We start from the raw sequence: 27,271 nt of genomic DNA, 5'->3' as shown, positions 1-27,271 counted from the left end.
ACCTGATATTATTACAAGACAGGTACGACTGACGTTTACATGGGTACTGGGATCTGAACTCGGGTCCTCTAGCTGGCAGAGCAAAGCACTTTTATCTACTATGTTCTCTCCTAGTCCTTCGACCTTTTGCTATCCCATTCACAGTCAAGTTTCTTTTTTTGTTGTTTGTTTGTTTTTTGTTTTTCAAGACAGGGTTTCTCTAGCTTTGGAGCCTGTCCTGGAACTAGCTCTTGTAGACCAGGCTGACCTTGAACTCACAGATTTCTGCCTGTCGCCACTTCACCTCCCAAGTGCTGGGAACAAAGGCCTGTGCCACCACTGCCAGGCTCACACTCAAGACACTACACAACGATACTAAACAGAAACTTCAGCTACTGCCATAAAAAGGATTAATTTCACTGGGCCTGGTGGTGTGCGCCCTTAATCCCAGCACTCCAGAATAAGAGGCATATGGATCTCTGACTTCGAGGTCAGCCTGGACTAGAGTGAATTCCAGGACAGCTAGAGCTATGTAGAGAGAAACCCTGCCACAAAATACAACACGATTCTGAAGTTTTCTAAACAATCAGCCTTTAGTCTCTTTATATTTTATTTGTTTGTTTGTTTTTACGGGTTGGGCTTTGGATCCCTGGAGCTGAAATGAGAGGGGGTTGTGAAGCATCCAACACAGATGATGGGAACTGAATTCCAGTTCTTTCTAAGAGCATCAGCCCTTAACCACTGAGCCATCTCTCCTGCCCTGACCCCCCTCATCTTAATAAACGAGCGTAACACCAGATCTTCTGTTTCTTAGAGTCTAGCGACATTTAATAAAATAGTCAATCTTTGATGGCTCTGTACGGATATTGAGCAGCCTTGAAAACTACACATTACCTCAATGAAAACTGAGGCTAGAAAGAGGATGAGCCTGGCTTCTGTGGGGTTGCTCACGCCACCATTCTCAGTTTGTTCTGGAGCTGGGACCTAAGAGAGAAATTTGAGACAATAACGCAAAACGGTTATTAATAAACCTTAAACGGTTTAAGGTTTGTTAAGGTTATTAAAATAACCTTAAACGGTCAGGTTTAAGCTGCAAGGACCCAGGGGCTACAATGCCCTGACTGCTAGGGTTGAGGATAAATAATCCAGAGACACACACAGGCACTCACGGGCAGCTTATTTTCAGAAGAGCACACGAAACCAACTCATAATGGCTCGCGACAGCTCAGACTGGCTCCCACACTCCTCACCACTGTTTGTTTCGCAGGCACCAAAGACAGGAAAAACAGGAACTAGCAAGAGCCCTCCCAACTACTGAAGCTCTACACAGTGCTCTGACACGGACATTATCTTGCTGCCTTTGATTAAACTAATACAGCAGAAAAGCGTCCCAGCCTCCACCAAGCCTGAGAGAATGCTCCAAGAAGTGGTATCTCCTCACGTCATCCTCATAGAGCCTTCATCAGACGTGTGTGTGTGACACACCTGTGAGTGCATGTGTGCATTACATATGTGGGGTTTCTTTGTTTGTCTCAGGTAAACCGGGCTGGTCTCAAACTACACTGCCCAGAATGGTCTTGACCTTTTGATCCTCCTAACTCCACACCCCAAGCGCTGGGATTGCAGGTGTGTCACCGGGCTGGCAGCCTTTCCTTCTAGAGTGTGCAGTGTGACATGTTCTCAGTGGGAATGCTGGCCTACTATACAGGAAGTCTGGGTTCAATCCTGAGCACGAGAGAAAATTCCTAGCATTCAAGAGGTTGGGGCAGGAGGATTATTCCAAATTTGAGGCCAGACTGGGCTACACAGCAAAATACTGTCTTAAAAAGAAAGAAGCTATGGGGCAGTGGAGGTACGTGCCTTTGGTCCCAGCACTTGGAAGGCAGAGGCAGTCAGATCTCTGAGTTCAAGGCTAGCCTGGTCTGTAGAACGAATTCCAGGACAGCCTGGGCTACATAGAGAAATCCTGTCTCGAAAAAAAAAAAGAAACATGACACTAACTCTAACAAGTACCACCCTGTAGAATGAGCACCCTCCTAAGAGTATCGAAAACAGCAGGTGTGGTGTGGTGGCAAGCACCTTTATTCCCCTACTCGTGAGGCAGATGGATGGATCTCTAAAAGCCTCACTCAAAAAAAGAAAAAAAAAAAAGAAAAAAAAAAGAAAAAAAGACAGGAATGATAGACAAGACCGTGATGCTGTGTTGAGATGTGAAGGTATGTATGTACTAAATTTGGTTTTAAGTAATCAGCTTAAACTGGTAGTGGTAACTGAGAAACTTAAATATATAAATATATCAGGACAAATATAAAAACTACTGGGACAACTCTTCCTCCTTATTTTTTTACCTTATCTGTATTAAGAAAGCAAACAGGATTGCTTGGCTCAAACACTCCAGCCAGCCAGGGGTTATCAGAATAATCGGCATAAAACTCCAGGCTCAGCTTGACGTCCTTGAAGTTGGGCAGGGTTAACACGGCGTTGGCCACTCGGTCCGATCCACACTCCAGCTTCCCTTCATACGTGAGCTTATTGCTTAAGGACATAATCTTACTGGAAGAAAAGCAAAACACGGCCTCAGCTTGGACGGAGCTGAAAGCTACCACGCCGGGCGCTCGGGGCTGTGGTGGCCGCACGCACCTGTTCATTCTGTACTGCACCGTCAGCTGCACGACGGCGCTCTTGTTCTGCTCCAGCCTCTTGAACAAGCTCTCGCTCATGCCCAGGGCTCTGCCAACAAACCACAGTCAGGCTCATGAGCACCTCAGACCGTCCCTTCAAAAGAACCCGATTAATTCTTTAACTTTACCTACTGCTGTGGAGATATACATATATATATGTATATATACATATGTATATATATATATATGCACGTGTGCTTTGCACCCCAATGAAGGGTTCTTGTGGAGGTCGGAGCCTCTCTCCTTCCACCTTTACTGTGACCCCAGGGATCAAGCTTGGCTCCTCAGGCCTGTAAAAGTGCTTTTCCTACTGAGGCACCTCACTGGTTCCCAAAAATCCCGCTTAACACTAAAACTTGCTTTTTTTCTATTAAGATGGGGGTCAAGTATCCCAGGTGGGCCCCAAAACTTGGAGGCAGCAGAGGATCACCTTGAATTTCTCATCCGCCTGCCTCTATCTCTCCAGTGCTGGAATTACAGTGTGCACGGCGCCAGATTTATGCCCTGCTGGGGATGGATCCCAAGGCTTCGTGCATGGCAAACGGTCTGACGGGCTTATGAGCCTGACTATACCCCAGCTCCTACAGTGAAAACATCAGTCCTGAGTGGTGACGCAGGTCGGCCATCTCGACTCTCAGCCTGTGTAAGGGTGTACGTCGTTAGTCCCAGCACTTGGGAGGCAGATGCAGGCAGATTTCGGAGTCTAAGGCCAGTCTTGTCTACAACGTGAGTTCTAAGCCAGCCAGGGATACATAGTGAGAGCCTATCTCAAAAATAAAATAACACCAAAATGAAACGTCAGCTGTCCCCACTGTGGTTGAACACACTGGAAGAGGCAGCCTCAGTGGAAGAACTGTCTCCATCAAACTGGCATACAGGAACGTCTGGTGGCGTTTTCATGACTGCTAACTGAAGTCGGAGCAGGAGGGCTCAGCCCACCGTACCATCACTGGTTGGGGTGAGGGTTAGGGTTGAGGAGGGGCCCTGGGTTGCATAAACAAGGCAGCTGAATGTGAGCCTGGGAACAAGCCAGTCCACTGTGTTCCTTGATGGTCTCTGCTTCAGTCCCTGACTTGACTTCCCTCAAGGAAGGACTGTAATCTGTAAACCAAATAAACTCTGCCCTCCCCTAAGAGGGCTTTGATCAGTGTTTGACACAGCAGCAGGAAGCCAAGAGCACCTACCTACCTTGCTTCCCGGTTTAGAACCAGGGGAGGAAGCTGCTGATGGTCTCCCACCAACACAAATCTCCGAGAGAAGAAAAGGGGACCCAGGCAAACGGGCTGACTAATTTGAGAGGCTTCATCCACAATACAGAAATCAAAGGTCTTCCGTGAGAATATTGGATGGTTTATTCCCATACAGGTCGTTGCAACTATCAGCTAAACATGAGCAGAGGAAACAAGCCTGTTAGGAAGTAGCCAAAGAAGGTACTTGGGCTCTCCCATTTTTTAAATTAAAAGATCAAAAACCATCCCCTTCCAACAGCAAGAATTCCTTAATATTATTTCATTAAATAATTATTAAATTAAATAATTCATAAAATTATTTCATATTATTTCCGAAACATTTATAGCTTGTTTTTCGAGACAGACTCTTCCGATGTACTATGTACTCTAGGATCCCCCTCCACCCCATGTAGCACAGACTGGCCTTAAACTGCTGGGACTGAGGGGACCTCTGGCGTGAGCCTCCAGAGTAGCTGAGATGCAAACCCACACCACTATACCTGGTGCGTTACTAACTCTTTTATTCTGCAAGAGGACAAGAAGGCAACTTACAGAGGGAGATCAGGAACCCCTGTGTGCAAAAAGAGGACCAGCACCTAACACGTGCATAAAGAGTCCCCAGATTCAACAGCAGGCCAGGCATGGAGGTACAGGCCTATAATCTCAGCACTTGGGAGGCTGAAGTAGGAGGATCAGGAGTTCAAGGCCAGGCTTGACTTCAGAGTGACTTCAAGGTGAGCCTGGTCTAGGAGACCATCACAAATAAAAAGGGAGGGAGGGAGGAAGAAGGCAGGGAGGCAGGCAAACCAAACCTTTATGAAGACAGGTGGATCCCTGAGCTCCATGGCCAGCCAGCCAGCCTAGACTACTTGGCAACCTCCAGGACAAAATCTTGTCTCAACAACAAAAAGGACGACAGCACCCGAGAGACAGCAGAGGGTCTCCTGTGATGTCTACGTGCCCGAGCACACACACAAGGGAATCAGACTTACGTGGCTGTTATAGAGCTCTTCAAGAAGGGCTAAGGACTTTATGGACCTTGATCTGCAAATCTCCTCCTCAGTAAACTTCTGGATATCGGGGTGGACCTTATGAGACTGACCCAAACGCAAAAAGCCGATTTTAAACTTGGCTAACTTCAAGAGAATGTTGTCAACAGCAGAGTGCGTATAGCTGGTCAACAGGACGCTGAAGCCGCAGGCAGAGAGGATCCTCACCTAGAGCCGAGAGACAGGAAAACATCGCTCTGAACCCAGGTAACTTAGAGTTTTCAGATAGACACAAAGTTAGTGAGACCAGGATCCGAGACGGATTAAATAACTTTCCTAAAGAATTATAAAACCAAAATGACCTATAAAAATTATACAGAACTAATGTTTTATTACATCTTATTTATTTATTTCTGTGCACGCTGTGGCACACAAGTGAAGGCCAAAGGGCAACCTGCAGGAGTCTTTTCTCTCCCTCTGCCAGATGGACCTCAGAACTGAAATCAGGTCCCCTGGTTCAGTAACAGCATTTGTTTGCTGAGCCATCTTGTCAGCCCACGGCATTTTTATTATGCTATTAATCATGTCAATCTCTCAGTGATCCTCTGTCTAGCCAAAGACCCCCGAGTGGTGTGGGTATGTCTGTACCACCATGCTAAGTTAATTTATTTATATATATATATATATATATATATATATTTTGATGAAAGAGGGTCCATGTACCCTTGGCTGGCCTAGAACTTTCTATGTGAATTAAGTTGAACTCGAACTTACATATATCCATCCACCTGTCTCTGCCTCCAGGTGATGGAACTAAAGGTGTGAGCCATCACATTTGGCAGAATCCAGTGGTCGTGTTATCAAGCATCACCTACTCGGAAGGAAGGATCCAATCTAAGTGGTTAGTTTCAGAGCTTACAAGAGCACATATTGTAGTGGTCTTTCCTGTCCCTGGCATCCCCACGATGAGCGTGTAGTCTTTTGAAAGAAGTACTTTCTTCATTGCTTGTCTCTGAGGCTTATTCAAACCTGTATTTCAATTTAACAGAACAAAAACAAGAATATTTAATTTCAATGAACTCCTCCCTCCAAGATGGAGTCTCTCTTTGTGTAGCTCTGGCATGCTTCATCACCACCAAGAGAACTTTTGTTTTGATACAGGCTCTTGCTATGTAAATTGTGTGGAATAGGTTGGCTCTGAAATGTACTTTTTTTGTTTGTTTTTCGAAACAGGGTTTCTCCCTGTATCTTTGACTGTCCTGGAACTCACTCTGTAGACCAGGCTGGCCTCGAACTCACAGAGACCCACCTGCCTCTGTCTCCCAAGTGCTGGGATTAAAGGCGTGTGCCACTACACCGGGCTCTGAAATATATTCTTTTCTTGGCCTCTAAAGTGCTGGGATTAGTTGTATACTACCAAGCCTAGCTCATAAATTCACCTTTTATAAGAAAAAGAAAACTGAGCATGGATTTTTGGTTGCTTGTTTTTACGACAGGGTTTCTTTTTGTGGCCTTTGCTGTCCAGGAACTAGCTTTATAGACTAGGCTGGCCTCAAACTTAAGAGATTCTCCTGCCTCTGCCTGGGACTAAAGGCATGCACCAACACTGCCAGGCTCAGTGATTTGCTTTTTAAGACAAGGTCTATTTTGTAGTTATAGTTGGCCAGGAACTCAGATGTCTCTATTTGCTAGGTACTGAGATTATAGATGTGGGCTACCACGCCTTGCTTTGTTATAGAGTTTATGTGTATTAAGTATGCATATGTATATGCATGCATTTTCAAAGGTGTGCAAGTGCACTGGTGTGCGTATGCATGCAGAGGCCCAAGGTTGATGCTGGGAGTCTTCCTCAGTCATGTTCTACCTTATTCATTGAAGCAGGTAAGGCAGGATCTCTCAATTAAACCCCAAATTCACCATTATGGGCCAGGATGGCTACCCAGCTTGCTCCAGGGATGCCCTGGTCTGGCCGGCTGTCATGCCCAGCATTTATGTGGGGGATGGGACCTGAACTCCAGTTCTCACACTGTGTGGCAAGTACCTTATCGCATGGAGTCATCAAAGAGTCTCTATCCACCTTTGTAAAACTCACTGTGTGTGTGATGTGCATGAAGGAACAAGCGTGCTAGTGCATGTGTGGGGGTCAGGCGACAACTTTCAGGAGTTGGTATTTTCCTTCCACTACTTTTGTTTGGTGTTTTGAGACAGGGTTTCTCTGTGTAGCTCTGACTGTCCTGGAACTTGCTTTGTAGACCACGCTGGCCTCCAACTCAGAGAGATCCGCCTGCCTCTCCCCGCCAAGCGCTGGGATTAAAGGTGTGCACCACCACTGCCTAGCTTCCTTTCACTACATTGAGGCAGGGTTTCCCTTACTTCTGCCATGCAGGACTCAAGGTGAGCTGGCTAGCCCAAGAACTTCATGGCGAGCCTCCTGCTTCCACCCTCCCATCTCGCCCTAGAAGTGCTGGAGTTCAGATGGAAGCCACTGCATCTTCAGTTTTCAAATGGGCTTCAGGGATCAAACGCAGTTCATCAGGCTTGCGTGGCACTAAGCATGTCTAATCAACTGCCAGGCAACTGGACACTTAACATACTTTAAGTTATAAAGAAAACCGAGAAAATCAAATCACAGTGCTGGCTATGGCATACCCTTGAGAATGTTGGCCACGGTATCCTTCGCATCGTGTGGAAGAACGGAACTGAGGTATGGTATAAACTGAGGTTCCTTGAAATCAATGATTAATTCTCGAAGTCTCTTGCTGCAAAGAAAAGCAAAAGTACTGTTATTAGTATGTTTAGAAGAGCGGAAAGGGACTCAGGTTCCTCCATCATTACCAACCTGGTCTCGGTGTTTTCCATCAACTTAGAGAGGTTTCCTAATGGGGTATCTATATCACAATTCTTTTCTTCCCGGTCTAATCGGAACAAGGTGGTGTCTGGGAGTGTCGACAAGTTCCTAAAGTGAAACAAATACACACGGATGTGTTCATTTCACACAGGTTGTGTAAGGCACATACTGCTACCGGCTAAAAGTGCAAAAGGGCTGAGTGTGGGGTGTATGCCTGCAATCCCAGCACTTGGGAGGCAGACGCAGGAGCAGAAGCGTTCAAGGTCACGTCAGCTACAGACACACACACACACACACAATCCAGGTCAACCTGGACCACACGTGCAAGCCCGCACACCCATATATACACACACAGACCATGTATACCAAGGCCTCTTTAATCACTTCCTTCCTTACAGCTTACGTCTCAGAACTGCACACATCTCTCAGGCCCCCATGTTGCACTGCACCCCACCATCATGCCTTTCTGCAGTGTGTTGAGTCTCACAGACGCTCCTCCTGCTGCCGGCTAACATGTAGATGGAGGAACTAGCTTTCCTAAAAGGCTCTGAGCGGGGCATGGAGATCACGGAGATTATTCCTGTGTATGTGTGTGTGTGTGAGGTGTGGGGCGGGTATGCCACAGCCTGTGTTTGTGGGGTAGCTCTCTCCCTTCTACCTTTTTTTTCTTTTTGGTTTTTTGAGACAGGGTTCCTCTGTGAAACAGTCCTGGGGCTGTCCTTTGTAGATCAGGCTGGCCTTGAACTCACAGAGATCCGCCTGCCTCTGCCTCCTGAGTGCTGGGATTAAGGGTGTATGCCACCACTGCCCAGCCCCTTCTGCCTTTCTGTGGGTTCCTGGAATAAGGTTAGACTGATACGGCAAGTATCCCCTCAACCGTTTCGCCAGCCCCCATTGTCTTAACTGATGATGTCAATGAACTAGCAACTGGTGAGCAGAGCTGGGAATAGAGAAGATAGTTTTTAACATATAATCCCAGTACTCTGGAGACTAAGATAGAATGATTGACAGTTATTGGACAGCACGGGCTACATAGTGAATTCTAGGCTAATCTAGACTACATACCAAAAGCATATCTCCAAAGAAAAGGGAAAAATATATTCATAGCTGATCCTGGCTAGGGAGGGAAGGGAAATGGGGACACAGGTCTCTTTGGGGTTATGAAAATGTGTAAAACTAGTGATGGCTGCATTTCACCCCGCTACTTAACTTTCAGGGCACGGGAGATAGAATCTGAGGCCTGCTGTGTGTTGGCGGGCACTCTGCCACTGGGTTACACCTACACTGCATCATAAACGGAAGGATGCATGATCTAGTTCCACACTGACAAAGCTGCTGGCCAGAGACGCATGCTATTACCTGTCTAGCAAGCAGGTGACTGCTACCTTGTCAATCTGCTTCACGTAGCCTTTAGACAGAGCGAACAGTTTTCTCTCCTCTCCACTTAAGATAATCCTGTCGCCTGCCATCAGATTGGTGGCCGGCATGGCACCATGTTTCCGCTGGAAGTTATGGAGGTACTGCCCGTCACAGACTCTCTTCACGGGCTCGGTCCGGACCAGGCTTCCGATGCAGTTGCCACCCTCCTCCCTACAAAAGAATGAGAGACGTGTCCAGTGATGCTGTATATATGTTGGTTTCTTTGATCCCAAAATTTATTTGTTTATATAGCCCATGAAAATTTTCAAAATCACTTATTATTATTGTGTGTGCACACATGGGCCGAGCTGCTCCTGTGAAGGTCAGGGGACAACTCCCAGGAGGCAGTTCTATCCTTCCACGGTGTGGATAGCAGGGATGAAACCCAGATCATCAGGGTTAGCTGTTAGCTAGCACCTTTACTCACTCCGCAATCTTGCTGGCCTATGGCCCCTGGAAATCAATACTAACACATTTGTCCTTGAAAAAAAATTTTTTTCTAGAATCCACTATAAAGAACTAAAAAGTTGATAACCTCCTATTGGTTCTTTTTCAAATGATTTTGTGCCACCCATGACAAGGCCATGACTAGATGAACTTTCAATAACATTTTTTAAGAACTGTGTGTATGAGTATGATCATTGACTCATGTACATCAGGAGGCCAGCAATACCCTGGGTGTTTCTCTGGGAACTGTCCATCTGGATTTCTCATACAGCCTCTCACTGGCCTGGAGCTAGACTATGAGGCAATGCTGGCCGGCCGGTGAACCTCCGGGGCCTACCTGTCCCAGCCTCCCCTGCACTGGGATTAGTTCTGATTTGTGTGTAGGGCATTAAAACTCAGTTCCTCATGACTGCAATACAAGACTTTACCAACCGAGTCCTCATGGAACCGTGACCTGGACACACCACACAACGTTTATTGACACAACTCCAAATGCTTCAGGGTGCCACCTACCACTGCGACGGATCCAGCAGACACTTACATTTTGGAAGCAGGCATTAACCAAATGCTTTGGTGACTCTTCCTATGGTCTTTAGATTGTGACTCCAAGGTTAGCATGAGACACCACAGGCTGAAATACTTCAAGTGTGCCGGCTTCAGGTGCCGTGTTTCTTCCTGGACTCTGGACAGCAGGCCCTCTGGGACGGAGGCGTCGCCCACCTGTTCCTCAACTGCTCTAGATACAAAGTTCCAACCAGAGCTGAGCACACCCTTCCCTGGCAGGCTACGAAAAGAGGGTTCCCTAAACTGTGCACTCACCCTGCCCACCTCCCCCCACACAATGACTGCCCTAACTCCTTCTAGCTTTCCTTAAAAGATTACTCAACATTCTAAGCTATGTGGTTTTTTAACAAGATGAAGAGGAAATACATTGGAAAACTCAATACTGCCTTACCCTCCCTCTGCTCACAACACCCTGATAACTCAGTGTGGTGTGCCTGGTGTTTATGCTCACTGAACATGAATTTTTGCTTTCTGCATAGTATCTGTAAGCTCAGCTCCGCAACATTGGGAGATTTACCCAAAAAACGAAGAACTAATTAGGGGCTCCAATTTTGCGTAATAATTAAAAACATTTTACATAGATGCAAACACATTATATGACAGCATACACTATTCTGAGAATAAAACATTACATTTCCAAGAAATAGGCTTATACCACAGGCTAACATTTCTTTCTTTTAACAAACAAACAAACAAACGGGGTTCCACTACAGTCCTAACGAACTCACAGACATGCCTGTCTCTGCCTCCAACACTCTGGGATAAAGGTATCTGCTACCTTGCTTTTTTTCTTAATTTATGTGCATGAACTTGCCACAGGTGTGCAGGTTTTTCTGGTGACTGAACGAAGCCACTGGATTCCCTAGAGCTGCAGTTACAGGCAAAGGTAGGCTGGGTTTTTTTGAGACAGGGTCTCAGTGTGTGGCCCCAGGTAACCTGCAACTCTCTCCAAAGACCTCGCTGGCCTCCTATGCTCGGCAACTCTCTCACTTCTGCCCCAGAGTGCTGTAATCACAGGAGCCCACGCACACAGACATATGTACAAATAAATAAAAAACAAAGACGAATGAAAATTGAATGCTTAAAAGCCAAACACCTATACTATTCATTAAAGCAATGCATATCTATAACCCCAGCACTTTAGAGGCGGAGGAAGGAAGACCACAAGTTCAGGGTTGTCAGGCGTGGTCTACATAGTGAGTTCTAGGACTCTACCCCCCCACACACCAAAAGTTCAAGGTCATCTCAGCTACATAGCAAGCTTATGACCAGCCTGGTATATGTAAGCCTGTCTTGAAACATACACAAACACACATGCATGCCAGCATGTTTACCTGCTATAAAGAGCACAGTTGCCCATCTGTGAACAGTATTTACAAGTTTTCTCTTCCTCAATTATTTGTGGCAAGGGAGAAAGCCGTGCCTCCTCCCCGGAAGCAGCTCGGCTCACACGGTGCAGCAGAGAGAACGCCAGCTGGTCCCTGAGCCTCAGCAGTTCTGGGGATAGGTAAAGGCAGCTTTTCAGAATGCAGCAGGGTTCCTACCAGGAAAAGCTTCCGATTTAAAAACAAAATAAAAATACAGAGTAACATGGGCACCTGCCTCTGGATCAGTTAACCACAGTCACATAAAGACTAACATGGGCACCTGACTCTGGATCAGTTAACCACAGCCACATAACGAGTAACATGGGCACCTGACTCTGGATCGGTTAACCACAGTCACATAAAGAGTAACATGGGCACCTGCCTCTCTATAGAAGTTAACCAGCCACGCACTTTGAGCCTTGTCCCCAAAGATTTCTGAAACAACCTCCTCTCATACCAAGCAAGTACTGAGAGAAGGGCTCGCTAGCAGGCCCAAGCAGTGCAGACATGTTTGCCTTTCCCCTTCCCTCTCCCTTGCTAAACGTTATATTACATTCCTAAAACTCCCAAGGTCTGTTCTCTCATCTGGCCACTGGCTCATTGCTGAGATCAAACACCAAGGTCCAGCAATCAACATTCATTACTTGGCTACACTGACTACCAGTTCACTTACCGACTTAGCAACTCACCCTAGATCAGATTTCCCCTTTCCCTTCTCTCCTTAATAACCACTCCCGTAGCAACACCTTCTGCCTGCTGTCTGCCTTTGCCCAATCCGAAGACTCACCCCCCACCACCGTGCCCCTCCAGAGTATGCTCAGAATTTGGTATCTAGGGGTGTTCTGAGCCAACTCTGAGCCCCCACACACATACATACAGTTGGGCTGGGTTTGTTTATTTTGTTTTTAATCTTTGTTTTGAGATAGGGTCTCAGTGTAAAGACCTGGCTAGCCCAGAAATTGATATGTAGACCAGGCTAGCCTTGAACTCATGGATACCTGCCTTCCCCACATGCTGGGGTACTGGCATTAAAGATTAAAGGTATGTACCACACAATGCTCATCTTAAACTTCTTAAAAACCAAAACAAAACAACAGCAAAAATGGGCCACTGAGATGGTTAAGCAGATAAGGGAGCTTGCTGTGCAAACCTACAGATGTGAGTTCAATCTCCGGAGCCCACATAAAGGTAGAAAGAGAGAACAGACGTCAACAAAGGTGTCCTTCAACCTCTATCCCTACACTCCTGCCATGGATAATAAATAGAAATAAATGGTAAATTTATAAAATATCTAACTACGAGTTACATCCCGTAACTCGTAGAGCCTAACAAGCAGCAGAAAAGGGAGGCAGCAGGGTCAGAGAGGTGAAGCCGGAATGGAACAGTCCGACCTCTTTTGTCCAGGTGGTTGGCGGGCACAGGGTACATCTGCCCGGTCTTGAGGTAGAGAAGCCAGCCAGCCTCGGGGTCCTCTCGCCTTTCCTGGCTTAGCAGTGTGTACAGGACCACCTGTGTGAGACAGACTGTCAAGACAGACAAACTGTGACGTGCTCTCTCCCGACGTCGTTTGAAACCAGACATCCATATGGAAAAGTCACCCGCACGATTCCACGCTGAGTACACAGCACAACCCAACTCGGTGAAGGTGACAAACCAAATTCAATGTCAGACATTTAATCTGGACAAAATACACAGCTCGTGTTTTGCAGTTTTACAATGATAGTAAAGAAACATAGTGGACCGGGAGGTGGGGGCATGGCTCAGCAGCAGAGCACCTGCCTAAAAATCGGGAAAACAGAGGGGAGGGAGCAAAAGATTTTCTCACATCAATAGTAAAATTCTTAAAAAAAAAAAAATTAATCAAACTATGCTTTCCATTTTCAAGTTAACGGCCACATCGTTTCCTGACTTAAACAAACGAACCCTTTAAAATGCTTGCGACTTACATCAGTCACTATGGCAAGTCAACAAAACTATTTGCGTGACTTCTCCAAAGCAGGAACTCATTACCTGCCTGAAGAGTAACATTAACTGTGTCCTGCAGAGGAAGCCACTAAATCCAGCACAAATTGTCTTTGGCCTATAGTGGTAGCACACGCCTTTAATCCCAGCACTTGGGAGTCAGAGGCAGGTGGATCTCTGAGTACTAGGATGGCCTAGTCGACATGGTGAGCCAGAACTAGAGAATTTGTCTCAAAAAACCAACGGGGAGGAAAAAATGAATTGGCAAGGGCTGGAGAAGGTGACTGAGCAGTTAAGAGGACAGACTACAGTCAGGCGGTGGTGACACACACCTCTATTCCCAGCACTTGGGAGGCAGGAGATGGTAGATCTCTGTGAGTTCAAGGTCAGCCTGGTCTCCAGGACAGCCAAGGCTGTTACACAAGGCCACTACCCTATATCTACAAAAAAAAAAAAAAGGGAAGATTTCCAGAGGACCCAGGTTCAAATTTCAAGTACTCACATGACCGCTCACACAACATTTTAACTCCAGTTCCAGGGGATTTAATGCCCTTTGCTGGTGTCCACAGAAACTAGGCACACACAGGGTGCACGGGCATATGCAAAACACTCATACATATAAAATAAAAATACATAAATCATATAAAGTATTTTAGAAATGGCAGGCTAGGGACTGAAGAGATGGCTCAGCAGTTAAGAGCCTACAGCACTCTTGCAGATGGTCTGAATTGTGCTCACAACTGCCTGTAATTGCCTGTAACTCCAGCTCTAGGGGATCCAACACCCTCTCTTAGCCTCAATGGATACCTATGCTCATAGGCATATATCCATACATATAAATACATAATATTAAAAACTTATGAACTGTAGATATAAGTCAATAGAGGGCTATCTAGCACACACAAGGTCTTGAGTTAGATCCCTACACTAAAAAGAAGCCTGAAGCAGGAGGACTGCCTGTGTATCCAAATGCACACACCTGACTCTCTCCTTCTCTGGGCTCCAAGTATTGAACTCTGGTTGTCAGGCTTGACAGCACATGTGTCCCCCACTGCACCATTTTGCCAAACCAACATAATCGAAGCTGAAGAGATGGCTCAGCGGTTCAGAGCACGCTGCTCTTCTGGAGGACCCAGGTTCAATTCCCAGCACTCACATGGCAGCTCACAACTGTGTGTAACTCCAGTTCCAGGGAATCTGACTCCCTCACAGACACACATATAAGTAAAACACCAGCGCACATAAAGTAAGAATAATTTTAAAAAATTAAAAAAATAACCAGGTGATGGTGGTGCATGCCTTTAATCCCAGCACTCAGGAGGCAGAGGCAGGTGGATCTCTGTGAGTTCAAGGCTAGCCTGGTCTACAGAGTGAGTTCCAGGACAGACTCCAAAGGAACAGAGAAACCCTGACCTCAAAACACAAAAACAAAACCAATCAGGCCAGGCATGACAATGCATGTTTTAACCACACTTGGGAGGCAGAAGCAATAGAACCTCCATGAGTTTCAGCCTGGTGTACACGGTGAGCTCCAGGACAGCTAAAACTAGACTCTGCCTAAAAAATAAATAAATAAAAATAACAACAAAAAAAAACACAAAACAACAACAACAACAAAAAAAAAACAATGATCATATGGAAGTTGAAAATAAGAGTTGATGGACTGGCAGTAAGAAATGGCACACAAGTAATGTCCTAGGTAAACATTACATATAGATATTGTTCCACGGTCAGTGAAGCACATGAAACCCTAGGTTAAAACCTGCTTTGAATAAGCCAGTGTACATGGCAGAATCTCCAAATACACTTAGTCCACCACATGTAGGACTTAGTTTTAGAATTTAGTTTTAGAAACAGCATCCATTTCTTCCCTTTTCTCAGTATCATCGTGGACAGCTATTTTAGCATTATTACCTGGCCTCAATGGCTCCCAAGTTCAGTTATTTCCATTTTGTAAATGTATCACGTATATGGATGTACTGCCTGCATGTATGTCTGTGCACCGCGCATGTGGCTGAGGAGGCCAGACAAGGCTGTTAGACCCCCAGAACTTCAGTTACAGGGAGGTTGTGAGCCATGTGGGTGCTGGGAATCAGACTTGGATCCTCTGCAAAAGCAGCCAGCACTCTCAACTGCAGAGTGGTCTCCCCAGCCCCAGTGTCGGCTCTTTTACTAATTGGCTCAGGAAAATTTTCTAAGGATGTAAATACTGATCAAAAAAAAAAAAGCCAAATACTCTGAACTTCAATTACAGATTAAAAAGTGCCAACATGAAACAAAAACACTACCTGAACTGAATGAATACAGAAAACAGACTGCATGCTTAAAGACCCTACACCCTACAAATGTTTAAGATTGATACCTGACTTCGGTGCTCAATAGAATTTGACTCTTTGCCAGTTTTAAGCTCCAGTGGCATTATCTTATATTTTGCTTTACAATCTCGATGTATTTTGACACCAACTGTAACGTCTATTTTGCCCTTCAATCCAAACCTAGGGGACCAGATGCTTTCTTCAATATCCAGTGACTTTGTTACTTCAATGTTACAAGATGAACTTCTGTTGTTACCGTCACTTGGCCTAAAAAGAAACACAGCAGGCTTAATTAGAGCACAGCTCGCTCCACACATGCAGCAATGACTGCCACACAAGTATCTTTTCTGGTTGCTGGGGTTTTGTTGTCGTTTTCTGAACTATATTACTGGCATCACAAGATAGAAAAGCTGCCCCGTTCTTTGGCAAGTGATTGACTAATCTGAATCCTGCAACATAAACCCTGCGGCTTTACTGTCGGAGAATCTTGGTGGTGTAAGTCATTTCAAGGCCTTATATGGTGGTGCCTGCTGGTAATCCCAGCACTCCAGATACAAAGGCAGATCTGTTGGTTCAAGGCCAGCTTGGTTTACAGGGTGAGTTCCAGGTCAGCCAAGACTATACAGGGAGACCATGTCGCAAAAAAATTGTTCATAAAAAGTGACACAAATTAAAGCTATTTTAACAGTGAAAGTTCTTAAATGATATTGACTCACATTAGAATGAAAATACAATTCTCAGCCAGGCAGTGATGGTGCACGCCTTTAATCCCAGGCACCAGGCAGGGGCGGGTGGATCTCTACCGAGTTCAAGAGCAGTAGACAAAGGGACAGGCTCCAAAGCTACACAGACAAACCCTGTCTCAAAAAAAAAAAAACAAACAAACAAAAACAAAAAAAAAAAAAAGAAGAAGAGGAAAATTCTCTACTCATTACATTTTTTTGGTCATGAAAAGATACTGCCAATAATAATTTGTGAAAAACAACAATGAAATGATAAATTGTAGAAGTTTAACCTTTAAACCAGCACTGCTGGCACACTCATTTAATCTCAGCACTTGGGAGGCAAAGACAGTTGGATCTCTTTGAGTTCAAGTCCAGCATGGTCTAAAAAGCAGGTTCCAGAACAGCCAGGACCGTTATACAGAGAAACCCTGTCTCAAGAAACTAAAACAAACAAATAAACAAAAAATTTGAGTAAACAAGCATAAAAGAATACTATCTAAAAAAATCTGAATACCAAATAAAGAAAATCCACTTCTTACAGAGAGAGCTGCATCTGAGGAAATCCAGCGGGAGGGCCCTTATGCATGAAGTCCTCAGCCCACTTAGAAAAGGAGGGGAGATACTCCTCAACTTCACATTTTATTTCATCTTGACTCAGATTTAAGCGATACCTGCCAAAAAGCGGGGAAAGGGGATTGAGTAAGAAAACAAATATAAAAGAAATATAAATGATCAACCTGGTCTACAGATGGAGTTCCAGGACAGAGAGACTTACAGAGAAATCCTGTGTCAAGAAACAAACAAAAATATATATAAATAAAACAGAGTACAACTTACATATTCATAGGTTCAGAACATTCTCTGCATGTTAAAGTTTCTGGGGTTGACCCCAGCTTTTAATTTTTTAGATGGTGTTAACTGTGGTGGGTTTGGTAGCCCACATAATATCAAGTGCTATACGGCCTAGTGGTATACAGCAAGATGATGCTAAGGCGGGCAAACAGAGGAAGAAATGGAGCCAGGCATGGCTCAGCAGTTGAAGGAGCTTGCTGTGTAAGAATGATAATCTGGAGATGCAAGTCTAACTTAGACTCCAGAGTTCAAGCAAAAGAGGAAATAAGTGACTCACACAACTGAACTCTGACCTCTGCATGCATGAGGCACAGCTGCACACACACACACACACACCCAAAAAAAATAAAGCTTAAAACTTTTTAAAAAGAAAGATAGTTAAAAAGTGTTTCTTTGTTTGGTTTTTGCTTTCCAGAAGACCTAACTGGCCTGGAACTATCAGAGAGTCTCCTGATTCAGGTTCCTGACAGACAAGCATGAACTAGGTCTGGCGAAGATGGTCACTTCTGTTATGTTTTACCCCCAGTTGAAAAAGAAATACAATTAACCATGACCTGACATCTAATTTCATGTTATCTGTTCCAGGTTCATCCGTGTCAGTTCTAATTGGAATGGTTGGTCTCAATTACATTTTTGAAATAAGAACATAAACAAAAAAGATCAACAAAAGATGCGGTTCTTACAACCAAGCATCCAGCCAGGCAATGGTGGCACACACCTTGAAACTCAGCAGCCAGACCAGACTAGTTAGCCATAGAGGCTGGGCGGTGGTAGTTTGAATATAATTGGTCCCCATAACCCCAGGGTGTGGCACTATTAGGAGCTGTAGCTTTATTGGAGTGGGTGTGGCCTTGTTGGAGGAACTGACACTGGGGAGGGCAGGGGCAGCAGGCTTTGAGGTCTCCTATGCTCAGGATACTGCCCAAGGTCTCAGTCCATTTCCTGTTGTCAACAAGATGTCGGATCTCAGCTACTACTCCAGCACCATGTCTGCCTGCACGCCGCCATGCTGCCTGACATGATAATGGACTGAACCTCTGGAACTGTGAGCCATCCCAATTAAATGTTTTCCTTATAAGAGTTGCTGTGGTCATGGTCTCCCTCCACAGCAACAGAAACCCTAAGACAAAGCTAGAGACCAGCCTAAGCGCCATAGCCAGATCTTGTCTCAAAGACGGGGAGTGGGGTGGGAGTAGGGACTAGACAGACGACTCAGTCAGTAAAGTGTCCCAAAACCCGAGGGCCTGAGTTTGGAACTCTGGAGCACACTGACCACTCAACCTAGCCAAATTCTCCAGCTCCACATTCAGGAAGAGACCTTGTCTCAAAATATAACGAGGAAATTGAGCATAGTGTGTATAACTATATATATATATATATACACACTTTTATAATTTTTGTTGAATCCCAACACTCGGGAGGCAGCACCCTTACAGGCAAGAAAAGGTGTTGGATCCATTGGAGCTACAGTTAGACAGATAAGGACACTGGGAGCCAAACCCTAATACCTGCATGAGCAGCAAGTGCTCTTGACTGAACCATCTCTCCAACCTTTTGGCTCTTCACGGTTTTGTTTTGTTTTTTTTTTTTTTTTTTTGGTTTTTCAAGAGAGACTCTCTGTGTAACAGCCCTGGACAGCCCTGGATGTCCTGGAACCTGCTCTGTAGACCAGGCTGGCCTCAACCTCACAGAGATCCGCCTGCCTCTGCCTCCCGAGTGCTGGGATTAAGGGTGTGCGCCACCACCACCCCGACACTTCACCTTTGTTTAAGAGTGTTGGTGTTACTGAGACGGTCTCACTGCACAGCCTTGGCTGATTTAGAAGTCAATACGTAGTCCAGGCCGGCCTGAAAATTTTAGACTTCTACCTGCCTCTGCCTCCCAAACAGGCCAATCTTTGGGTAGGGAGCCACCAAAGTCTGCAAAAAATACCATCCTTTCCAGACTTATTCAAATCATTAAACTGGCAAAGCTGGATGTGAACACTTCCTCTACCTGCTTCCAAACCCACCCAGTGTTCATTACATCGGTTTCGGAGCATGGCTAAGGAATATGTGTAGCACAGACTCCATCCTTAAACACAGATGTAGGATATTTCAGTAGTGTTACCCAAGAGTCCCTGTAGCCCAGACACCACAGGATACCGTGAACAGAATGGCTGAACTTCAGCTATATTCATACCGATGGGTCTCCTTCCAGAAAGCTGAATTCTAGGCAAGAAGTTAGTTACAAGCCGAGACTGCCTCTGCAACTTTCGGTTACTTACATTTCCTTCAAATGCCTTATTTCTTGGACAGTTTGAAAGGCAAGCTCCTGCAGCTTTTCTGGGGCAAAGCTCTCACTTATGGCTTTTTGAAAGACTTCGTGAAGAATTGTACCAATCAGCATTTGGCGAGTGGCCGGATCAGAGACCTATTAAGACAGGCAATATGCACATCTCATGCCACAACACAGTAACACGCTGATTATACACTGTGAAGCCAACATGAACTAAGTAAGATAAATGTCAATACATTAGCAAAGACTTTTGTTGTTTTAATTAATTCCTTTTCCTACGAGTATGGGTGTTTTGTCTGCATTTATGTCTGTGCACCACTTTCGTATCTGGTGCCTCTGGAAGTCAGAAGAGGGCATTGAATCCCCTGAGACAAGATGGACAGAGGGTTGTGAGCTACTAGCTAGCTCACTGGCAACTCTCTCCTTCCCCCTCTTCAACCCCTCAGGGTCTCTCCCCTGAGGCAGAGTCTTGCTGTGTGGGCAGTCTAGTCTGTGGTTCACAGTGGTCTAGCTTGGCTTGGAGCTAAAGGTGATACTGTGGCCACCACAGCCTACAAACATTTTATTCTGTTGGAGAGAATTAAGTGCCTTCAATTTTCTTCTATTCAGAATTATCTCAACTCTTGTATAAGTCTTTTGAAATTCAAATTTCCATTCTGAGGGGAAAAAAAACAAAATCACTATTAAGAAAATCCAAGATATTTTCAAAAATTTAATACTTTTAGAGTACTCCACTATTACTTAATAACCGGCCCAAATATTAAAAAAAAAAAGCATGTAAAAGGCATGAGTTATTCAGGACGAGCAAGATGGTTCAGCTAGTAAAGGTGTTTACCCACAAATTACTGGCCTGAGTTCAATTCTTGGAGCCCACATCATAAATAGCCAGATGTGCCTTTAATTCCAGCATTCAGGATGCAGAGGCAGGTGGATCTCTGTGAGTTCTAGGACAGCCAGGACTACACAGTGAAACGGCCTTGAAAACAAACAAAAAGAGCCAGATACAAAGAAGTGCAGGTGGTACCTGGCTTTAATCCCAACATTTTTTTCTTTTTTTTTTTTTTTTTTATATGTTTTTGAGACAGGGTTTCTCTGTGTAGCCCTGGCTGTCCTGGAACTCGCTCTGTAGACCAGGCTGGCCCCAGACTCAGAGATCCACCTGCCTCTGCCTCCCGAGCTGGGATTAAAGGTGTGCGCCACCACCCCACTCTTCTCTTGTCTTTCTCATCGTGCTGCTGGAACACTTAGGGCTTCACCATTTTCCTCAAGTCCCTTAGCCCATCTTGTGGCTGCTTGTACAGCATGTAGCTGACCTCCACGCTGGCCTAGCTCAAACATGGCTTTCTCTCTCCCTCCTAGGCAGCTGCTGATGTTCACAGCTTGCCTCCCGTGGAATTTTTCCATAAAATCTAAGAAAACTGTCCTTGAGCTTAAGAAGAAAAGGGGGGGAAAGTTGGACGTCGTCACGCATCCTCAGAGATAAGCATTGCTGTGAAATCCTCAAGAAAATTCAGTTCGAAAGACCAGACACCCGATCCGAATCACAACACTGCAATGACTAGGTATGCGACACTGGGCGAACCACACAACTGCTCTCAGCCCATCTGCCCTCTGTGAAGCGCAGCAAGTGAACGACCAGTGAGCCTAGCAAGCATGAGGGCTCCTTCGGGGCTAAGGACACAGCCGGGCAGCAGAGCAAGGCCGTGGCCCCCACCCCCAGCACCGCAGAGGTAAGCACTGTCCATACAGACTGAAGTCACTCACCCTGAAAGTCTCGCTCAGGACAGCTCTTCTCAGACACCGAATACTACTGGCGACACTTGTGCCAGAGATCAGCATGTCTGGGTACAGAATAAAATACCCAAAGTCATCGTCTATTATCCAGGTTTCGGACACGCGGTCTCCCTCTAAATGAATGATGTCCCCGGGCTCTACTGGTACGGAACACCTGAACAAAAGAGGCAAGGGCGAAGCGGAAATGTATAATTTAGGTTCCCATAGTTAAACACATCCAGAAGTGTTGAGTATTTTATCTCAAGAATAAACAGTTATAACCTCTGGGTCTTAAATGTCATTTTAGTGAGGGGCAAGGGGACTAAAAGAGACAGTATGGTTAAGAACACTACCTGCCCCCCCGCAGAGGACCCTAGTTCAGTTCCCAGCACCCACACTGCAGTTCACAACTATCTAAATCTCCAAGTCCAGAGGACCCAAAATCCTCTTCTGGCCTCCACGGGCATCAGGCACACAAATGATGTGCAAACATACATACATGCAGGCAAACCAGTGACACATATAAACATTTTTAATTAAAATTTTTTTAAATTTAATTTTTAAAATTTATTTTTAATTAAACATTTTTTTAAAATTAAATCAAATTATCCATTTGGAGCGCAAAAGAACTAAAATGCTGGAGTCAGCCAGGTGGTGGTGGTGCATGCCTTTAATCCCAGCACTCAGGAGGCAGAGGCAGGTGGATCTCTGTGAGTTTGAGGCCAGCCTGGTCTACAGAGTGAGGTCCAGGACAGGCTCCAAAGCTACAGAGAAACCCTGTCTCAAAAAAAAAAAAAAAAAAAAAAAAGATGCCGGAGTGAAGGCCACACTTTTAATAAGCCAGAAAATCTTCCTCATTTCTTAAAAATTTTTATTATCATTTTATTTATTTAGGTGTATATACATGTGCCTGATTGATTGCATGTGTACCAAATGAGCACAGTGCCCAGGAGAGTCTTAAATGCCTGGAGTTACAGGCAGTTGTGAGCTGTGGGAATTGAACCTGGGTCCCCTGGAAGAGCAGCCAGTGCTCTTAACCGCTGAGCCCTCTCTCTCTGTCGTTTTCTAACACATTTATTTCGTGTGCCTGTGTTGGGGGGAGGGGAGGTCCATCAGTCCTCTTCTTCCTCTATGTGGGCCCCAGGCATGAAACTCTGGCTGTCAGTTTTGGTGGCAGGCACCCTTACCCCTGAACTGTCTCGACCTCCTTTGAGATAATTCATCCACACAAGGTATTTGATGGTTTTTCACATGACACCCTGGTGTTGGGACTGGAGCTCTGGGAATCCCGACATGAGGAGGTGAGCAGGTGGAAGCCAACTTCAACCCCTTTAACCCCAGCCTAATAAGTTACGTGAGACCCTGGATCCAAAAGCAAGCCAAAACACACCACCCACCACCAGACCACCAAATTGGCGCTCAAGGTCAAGGGTCAATCACCAGCCATTCCTCAAGATGCACAGCTCTTGCTGCTCTCGCTCCTGTGAGGCCGTGATGACCAGGTGCTTTTCCTCATCGCCTCTTTCAGTCTGGACCGTCTCGACAGCTAGCACCAGGTATCGGTTATCCTCGCCTCGGCTCAGAACTGTCTTAGGAAAGGAAGCTTCCACCTTCTCCTGAAGTCTAAGAGTAAACATAAAAACCATCCTATCAGAGCCGATAGACAGGACTATCTGGAGGTCAGTTTTCTAGTTTTTTAGGTTTGGTTTTATTTTCTGAAAACCTTAAACTGAACAAAGACATGCAGAGAATCCTTGCTGCAAAGACCGGGGCTAAGGCTCAGTTGGTAGAGTGTTGCCAATCATGGAGAAGGCCCCAAGGTCAATGTGATCCCCAGCACTGCATAAGCTGGGTATCTGAGTGTGTTGGCTGTAATCCCAGCATTTGGAAGACAGGCAGGAGAACCACGTCATTTTTAGATATATAGGGAGTTTGGGCTAGCCTGGACTACATGAAGCACCATTTCAAAACAAAAAGCGACTCCTCTCTTTGTAAAACATACATAAATAATAAGAGAAGCTGCACATGATAGCTCAAACCTGTAAACCCAGGGCTTGGGAGGCTGAGGCAGTTCAAGTCTTATAAGAGATTAAACCAAAGACTGAGACACCCAAGGTGCTGTAAGTTCAGGGGGCAGTCTATCTCTAGAGGGTCAAGCCCAAAGCGAGGGAGCTCCCAATAGCACAAGGCTGTGCTTTTATACATTTCTGGCTCTGTCCTCTCTATATGGTTACATATATTGTGGTTGGTTTTTTAAACTAGTAGGCTGTGGGGGTTGTCTGCAGGACAGATATGGCCAGTTTTCACAAGCAGGAGAGTACCCACAGGCTTGGCCAACTCTCACAGCTACCTGAACCAGATATTCATCAGCCCACATGGCTTTCTTGTGTTTCTTTCTCTTGGGCCTCTATGGTCAATTCCTGCCTCCAACCACACAAGGCTAATCTGGTCTACAAAATGAGACCCTGTATAAAACAACAGCAACAAAACAAACACTTAGGAAGTGGGAAAAGGAGGATGAGGAGGTCAAGGCCATCCTGGGCTGGGCTGCCCATCTCAGTTCAAGGCTAGCCTGGGCTACCCTAAAACCTGGAACCTGTAAAGTAGTGGAGCAGGTTTCTACCACTGTTGAAAGTCTTACAAAGTACAACTAAAAAGAGAGATTTTGAACCTTTCCAAACAGCTGCTATACTGGCCATGACATAGTTCCGCAGCATAGCACCTGCTTGCCAGCCTGTGCCTCATCCCCATTGCTGCCTGAAGGACGGGGTGGGGAGAGCTGCATGGGAGCTTCATGCCAGGAGCTGCCAATCTTTAGAGCATTAGAAGGCTTAGGTCTACTGCATACCCGGTGTTGGTTCCCCCAGCACCACTAAAGAAATCTAGTCCAACATGCTACAGGACGCAGGAAGAGATTCTAGCCTCCCTCTCCTGTAAATAAAGCAAACTACTCCTCCTTGGCTTTCCAGGAAAAGGTCTCTCTGCTCAAGCGAAGGCTGGCCTCAACTCTAGGTCTCAAGCACTCCAGGGTCCCTTGAGTAGCCGGAGTCACTAACAGCAGCTTCTGAGCCACACCGTTACCTCCCACTAGAACGTCAGCGGATCTCATTTTAGTAACTCAGGAGTTTCTTATATGTGTTAGAACGACCAAATCAGCTTCACAATACTGAAACTGTGCACACTCAGCTTCAAAGCGACACCCCTTCTCTTCTTACAACTTTCTGGTCGGGTTTCCAAAACCCTAACATGTCACCTGCACTCTCCAGTTAAAACATCAGATGCTATCAGGCACGCGGGCAAACAAACACCTTTGATCTCAGCGCTCTGGAGACGGACGCCAGAGGATCTCTATGCATTCAAGGACTAGCCCGGTCTACAAAGAGTTCCAGGGCTGCCAGGGCTCAGAACTGCTTCAATAAACAAACAAATAAATGTTTTCCTCCTCCTCCTCCCGTCCGCTTCAGCTGGTTGCACAATCCATTGTTTTGTAAATGTATCACTCAACAACCCGACTTAGCCTCACACCAAGAGTTTCCTGAGGTAGGCGGTGACACCTACAGGAGCTCACAAAAAGGCTGGAAATAAATGGCCCAACGGTTAAGAACGTGTATTGTTCTGGCAGAGGACTTGGGGACTTAAGTACCCGCATCAGATAGCTCACTGCGGTTTTTAATTCCAGTTTCAGGAGATACCTCTAAATCAGGCACATAAACACGTCAATTAATAACAACAAAAGATAGGACTGGCCCTGAAGTCCGGAGTTCCCTCCCGCGGGCCCACGTGAAAGGAAAGAACTCCCACAGGTGCTCCTCCGACCGCCACAAGCAAATAAATAAAATGAAAAAAGAAAGAAAATGCAATGCATTAATGACACTGGTGAGCTATCGCGTGGGAAACAGCGAGCTCAAGGCCAGTCCCGGCTACACAGACCGAACCAAATTAACAGGCGCTGACCCTGAGGCTAAAGCCAGGGAAGACAGCGCCGGTCCGCCCGCGTTCGGACCTCCCGCCGCCCGCCCGCCCGCCCGCTGGCTCACAACTCAGCCCGCGGCACGTCCTCCGCTCCGCCGTCCTCCTCCAGCAGCAGCAGGTCCAGCTCGTCCAGCGGCTCCATCACTACAGAGCCCACCAGGAGTGGCGGCTGCGGACGGCGACCCCGGCGGCTGAAACTCGCAGCGCCAGAGACGCGCCAGTGCGGTGCGCATGCGCAGGAGAGGCCCCCGCGCCTAGGGGCTCCCGCGCTCTCAACTCCGGGAAGCACCGCGCAGGACCGGAGACGCTTTCCCGCCTTCCCGCCTGCGGGGTGAGTGGTTCTGCCGGGTCCCCACACCCACGCTCGCCATACGCTCCGTGTTTCAGATCTGAGACAGCGACTCAAGTATTCCAGGCTGCCCTGGAACTCACAGCATTGCCCCGTCTCCCGCTTTCAATTGCAGTGATCACGGTGCCCAGTTTAAGAAGTCATTTGAAACTGTCACATCAATCCCCTGCCTCGGTCTTTTGAGTGCAGCGATCACCAGGCCCCCTCTACGTTTTAGAGAAGACAAGATGGTTCAGGTGGTAAAGAGGATTGTGACTAGGGCTGCCGACCTCAGTTTTCTGGAACCCACAGGGTGGTGGGAGAATCAACCCTGGCAGGTTGTCCTCTGGAGTTCCACGTGTGATCGAAAGTGAGAACACACACACGCACCCCTGCAGAGATGAGATGGCTCGGTAGTTTAAAAAAGTATCTGCTGCACGCTGGGCGGTGGTGGCGCACACCTTTAATCCCAGCACTCAGAAGGCAGAGGCAGGCGGATCTCTGTGAGTTCGGGACCAGCCTGGGTTAAAAGAGCTATTTCCAGGGCAGGCTCCAAAGCAACAGAGAAACCCTGGGAGGAAGGGGAGTATCTGTTGCTCTTATAGAGGGCTCTCTGGTTGAGCTTTCAGTACACCTGGCTGCTTCCCACTCGCTATAATCCCAGTTCCAGAGGACTCCTCTGGTCTCAGAAGGCACACTCATGCACATAGCACACAGACATATTCACAGGGGTACGTACACAAAATAAATCTTTTAAAAAGGTAAGTCGAAAATTTTCCTTTAAAAGAAACCATTTCATAAATTTAGCATTCTTCCATTCTGATTTCTGAGCATGTGTGCAAGGGTGGGGAGACCAGTGGCTCGAATCTCAGAGAAGAACCTATTGCTCGTCACTTTATGAGACAGGCCTGTGTCTAAACCTGGCTATTGTGTGGGAGCTAGGAACCTGAAAGTAGGTTACATGTTTGTCACTGAACCATCTCCATAGCCCTCTCATTCTGATATTTTATATCTAACATTTTTTCCTTCAAAAATGCAGATATTTAAAGCTGGGCAGAGGTGGTGCATACCTTCAACCCCACCACTCGGGAGGCAGAGGCAGGTGGATCTCTGCGCTCGAGGCCAGCCTGGTCTACATAATGAGTTTCAGAACAGACAGGGCAACACAGAGAAACTCTGTGTTTAGGTGGAAGCTCCACCTCGGGTCTCTCTCTCCAGAGCCAGGTTCAACTAAGACCAGCCCCAGACCTGCCACATGACTTCTCTCATGCCTCCCCCAAGAGGGGAGTTACTTGCTCTGTTTATTAAACCTGGTTTTATTAATTCGGCTGGATTTGGCTTATTGCATTGACAGATAAATCCACAACTGGGAATTGAAAAATACTTCTCATTCTGTCTCAAAAAAAAAAAAAAATTAAGGCTGGGCAGTGGTGGCTCATGCCTTTAATCCCAGCACTCAGGAGGCAGAAGCAAGAGGGCCTCTGTGAGTTCGAGGTCAGCCTGGTCTACAAAGTGAGTCCCAGGACAGCAAGGACTATTACACA

At 46.2% G+C, this 27,271-nt stretch overlaps 1 protein-coding gene across 1 annotated transcript in view; it reads right to left on the bottom strand.

The window, feature by feature from the left end:
• The window catches only part of Dna2 (DNA replication helicase/nuclease 2), a 31,075-nt gene extending 5,468 nt beyond the window's left edge, over nt 1-25,607 (bottom strand). Inside the window, exons 1-18 of the mRNA XM_048451603.3 lie at nt 25,465-25,607; nt 22,868-23,050; nt 21,419-21,602; nt 19,644-19,789; nt 17,065-17,196; nt 15,848-16,067; nt 12,915-13,032; nt 11,491-11,653; nt 10,134-10,328; nt 9,086-9,316; nt 7,718-7,834; nt 7,528-7,637; nt 5,798-5,907; nt 4,882-5,106; nt 3,849-4,042; nt 2,620-2,709; nt 2,328-2,532; nt 874-963 (exon numbers count right to left, since the gene is read on the bottom strand). Of these exons, the coding sequence (XP_048307560.3) occupies nt 874-963; nt 2,328-2,532; nt 2,620-2,709; nt 3,849-4,042; nt 4,882-5,106; nt 5,798-5,907; nt 7,528-7,637; nt 7,718-7,834; nt 9,086-9,316; nt 10,134-10,328; nt 11,491-11,653; nt 12,915-13,032; nt 15,848-16,067; nt 17,065-17,196; nt 19,644-19,789; nt 21,419-21,602; nt 22,868-23,050; nt 25,465-25,541 (2,790 nt within the window). The 5' untranslated portion in view covers nt 25,542-25,607. The remainder of the gene's footprint in view (nt 1-873; nt 964-2,327; nt 2,533-2,619; nt 2,710-3,848; nt 4,043-4,881; nt 5,107-5,797; nt 5,908-7,527; nt 7,638-7,717; nt 7,835-9,085; nt 9,317-10,133; nt 10,329-11,490; nt 11,654-12,914; nt 13,033-15,847; nt 16,068-17,064; nt 17,197-19,643; nt 19,790-21,418; nt 21,603-22,867; nt 23,051-25,464) is intronic.
• Nucleotides 25,608-27,271: the final 1,664 nt, after the last annotated feature.

Source organism: Myodes glareolus, chromosome 18 (assembly GCF_982192425.1).
Source record: "Myodes glareolus chromosome 18, mMyoGla1.1, whole genome shotgun sequence".
Lineage (NCBI taxonomy): Eukaryota > Metazoa > Chordata > Mammalia > Rodentia > Cricetidae > Myodes > Myodes glareolus.
Note: the sequence above shows the minus strand (reverse complement) of the source record. Positions and strands in the feature narration are given on the sequence as shown.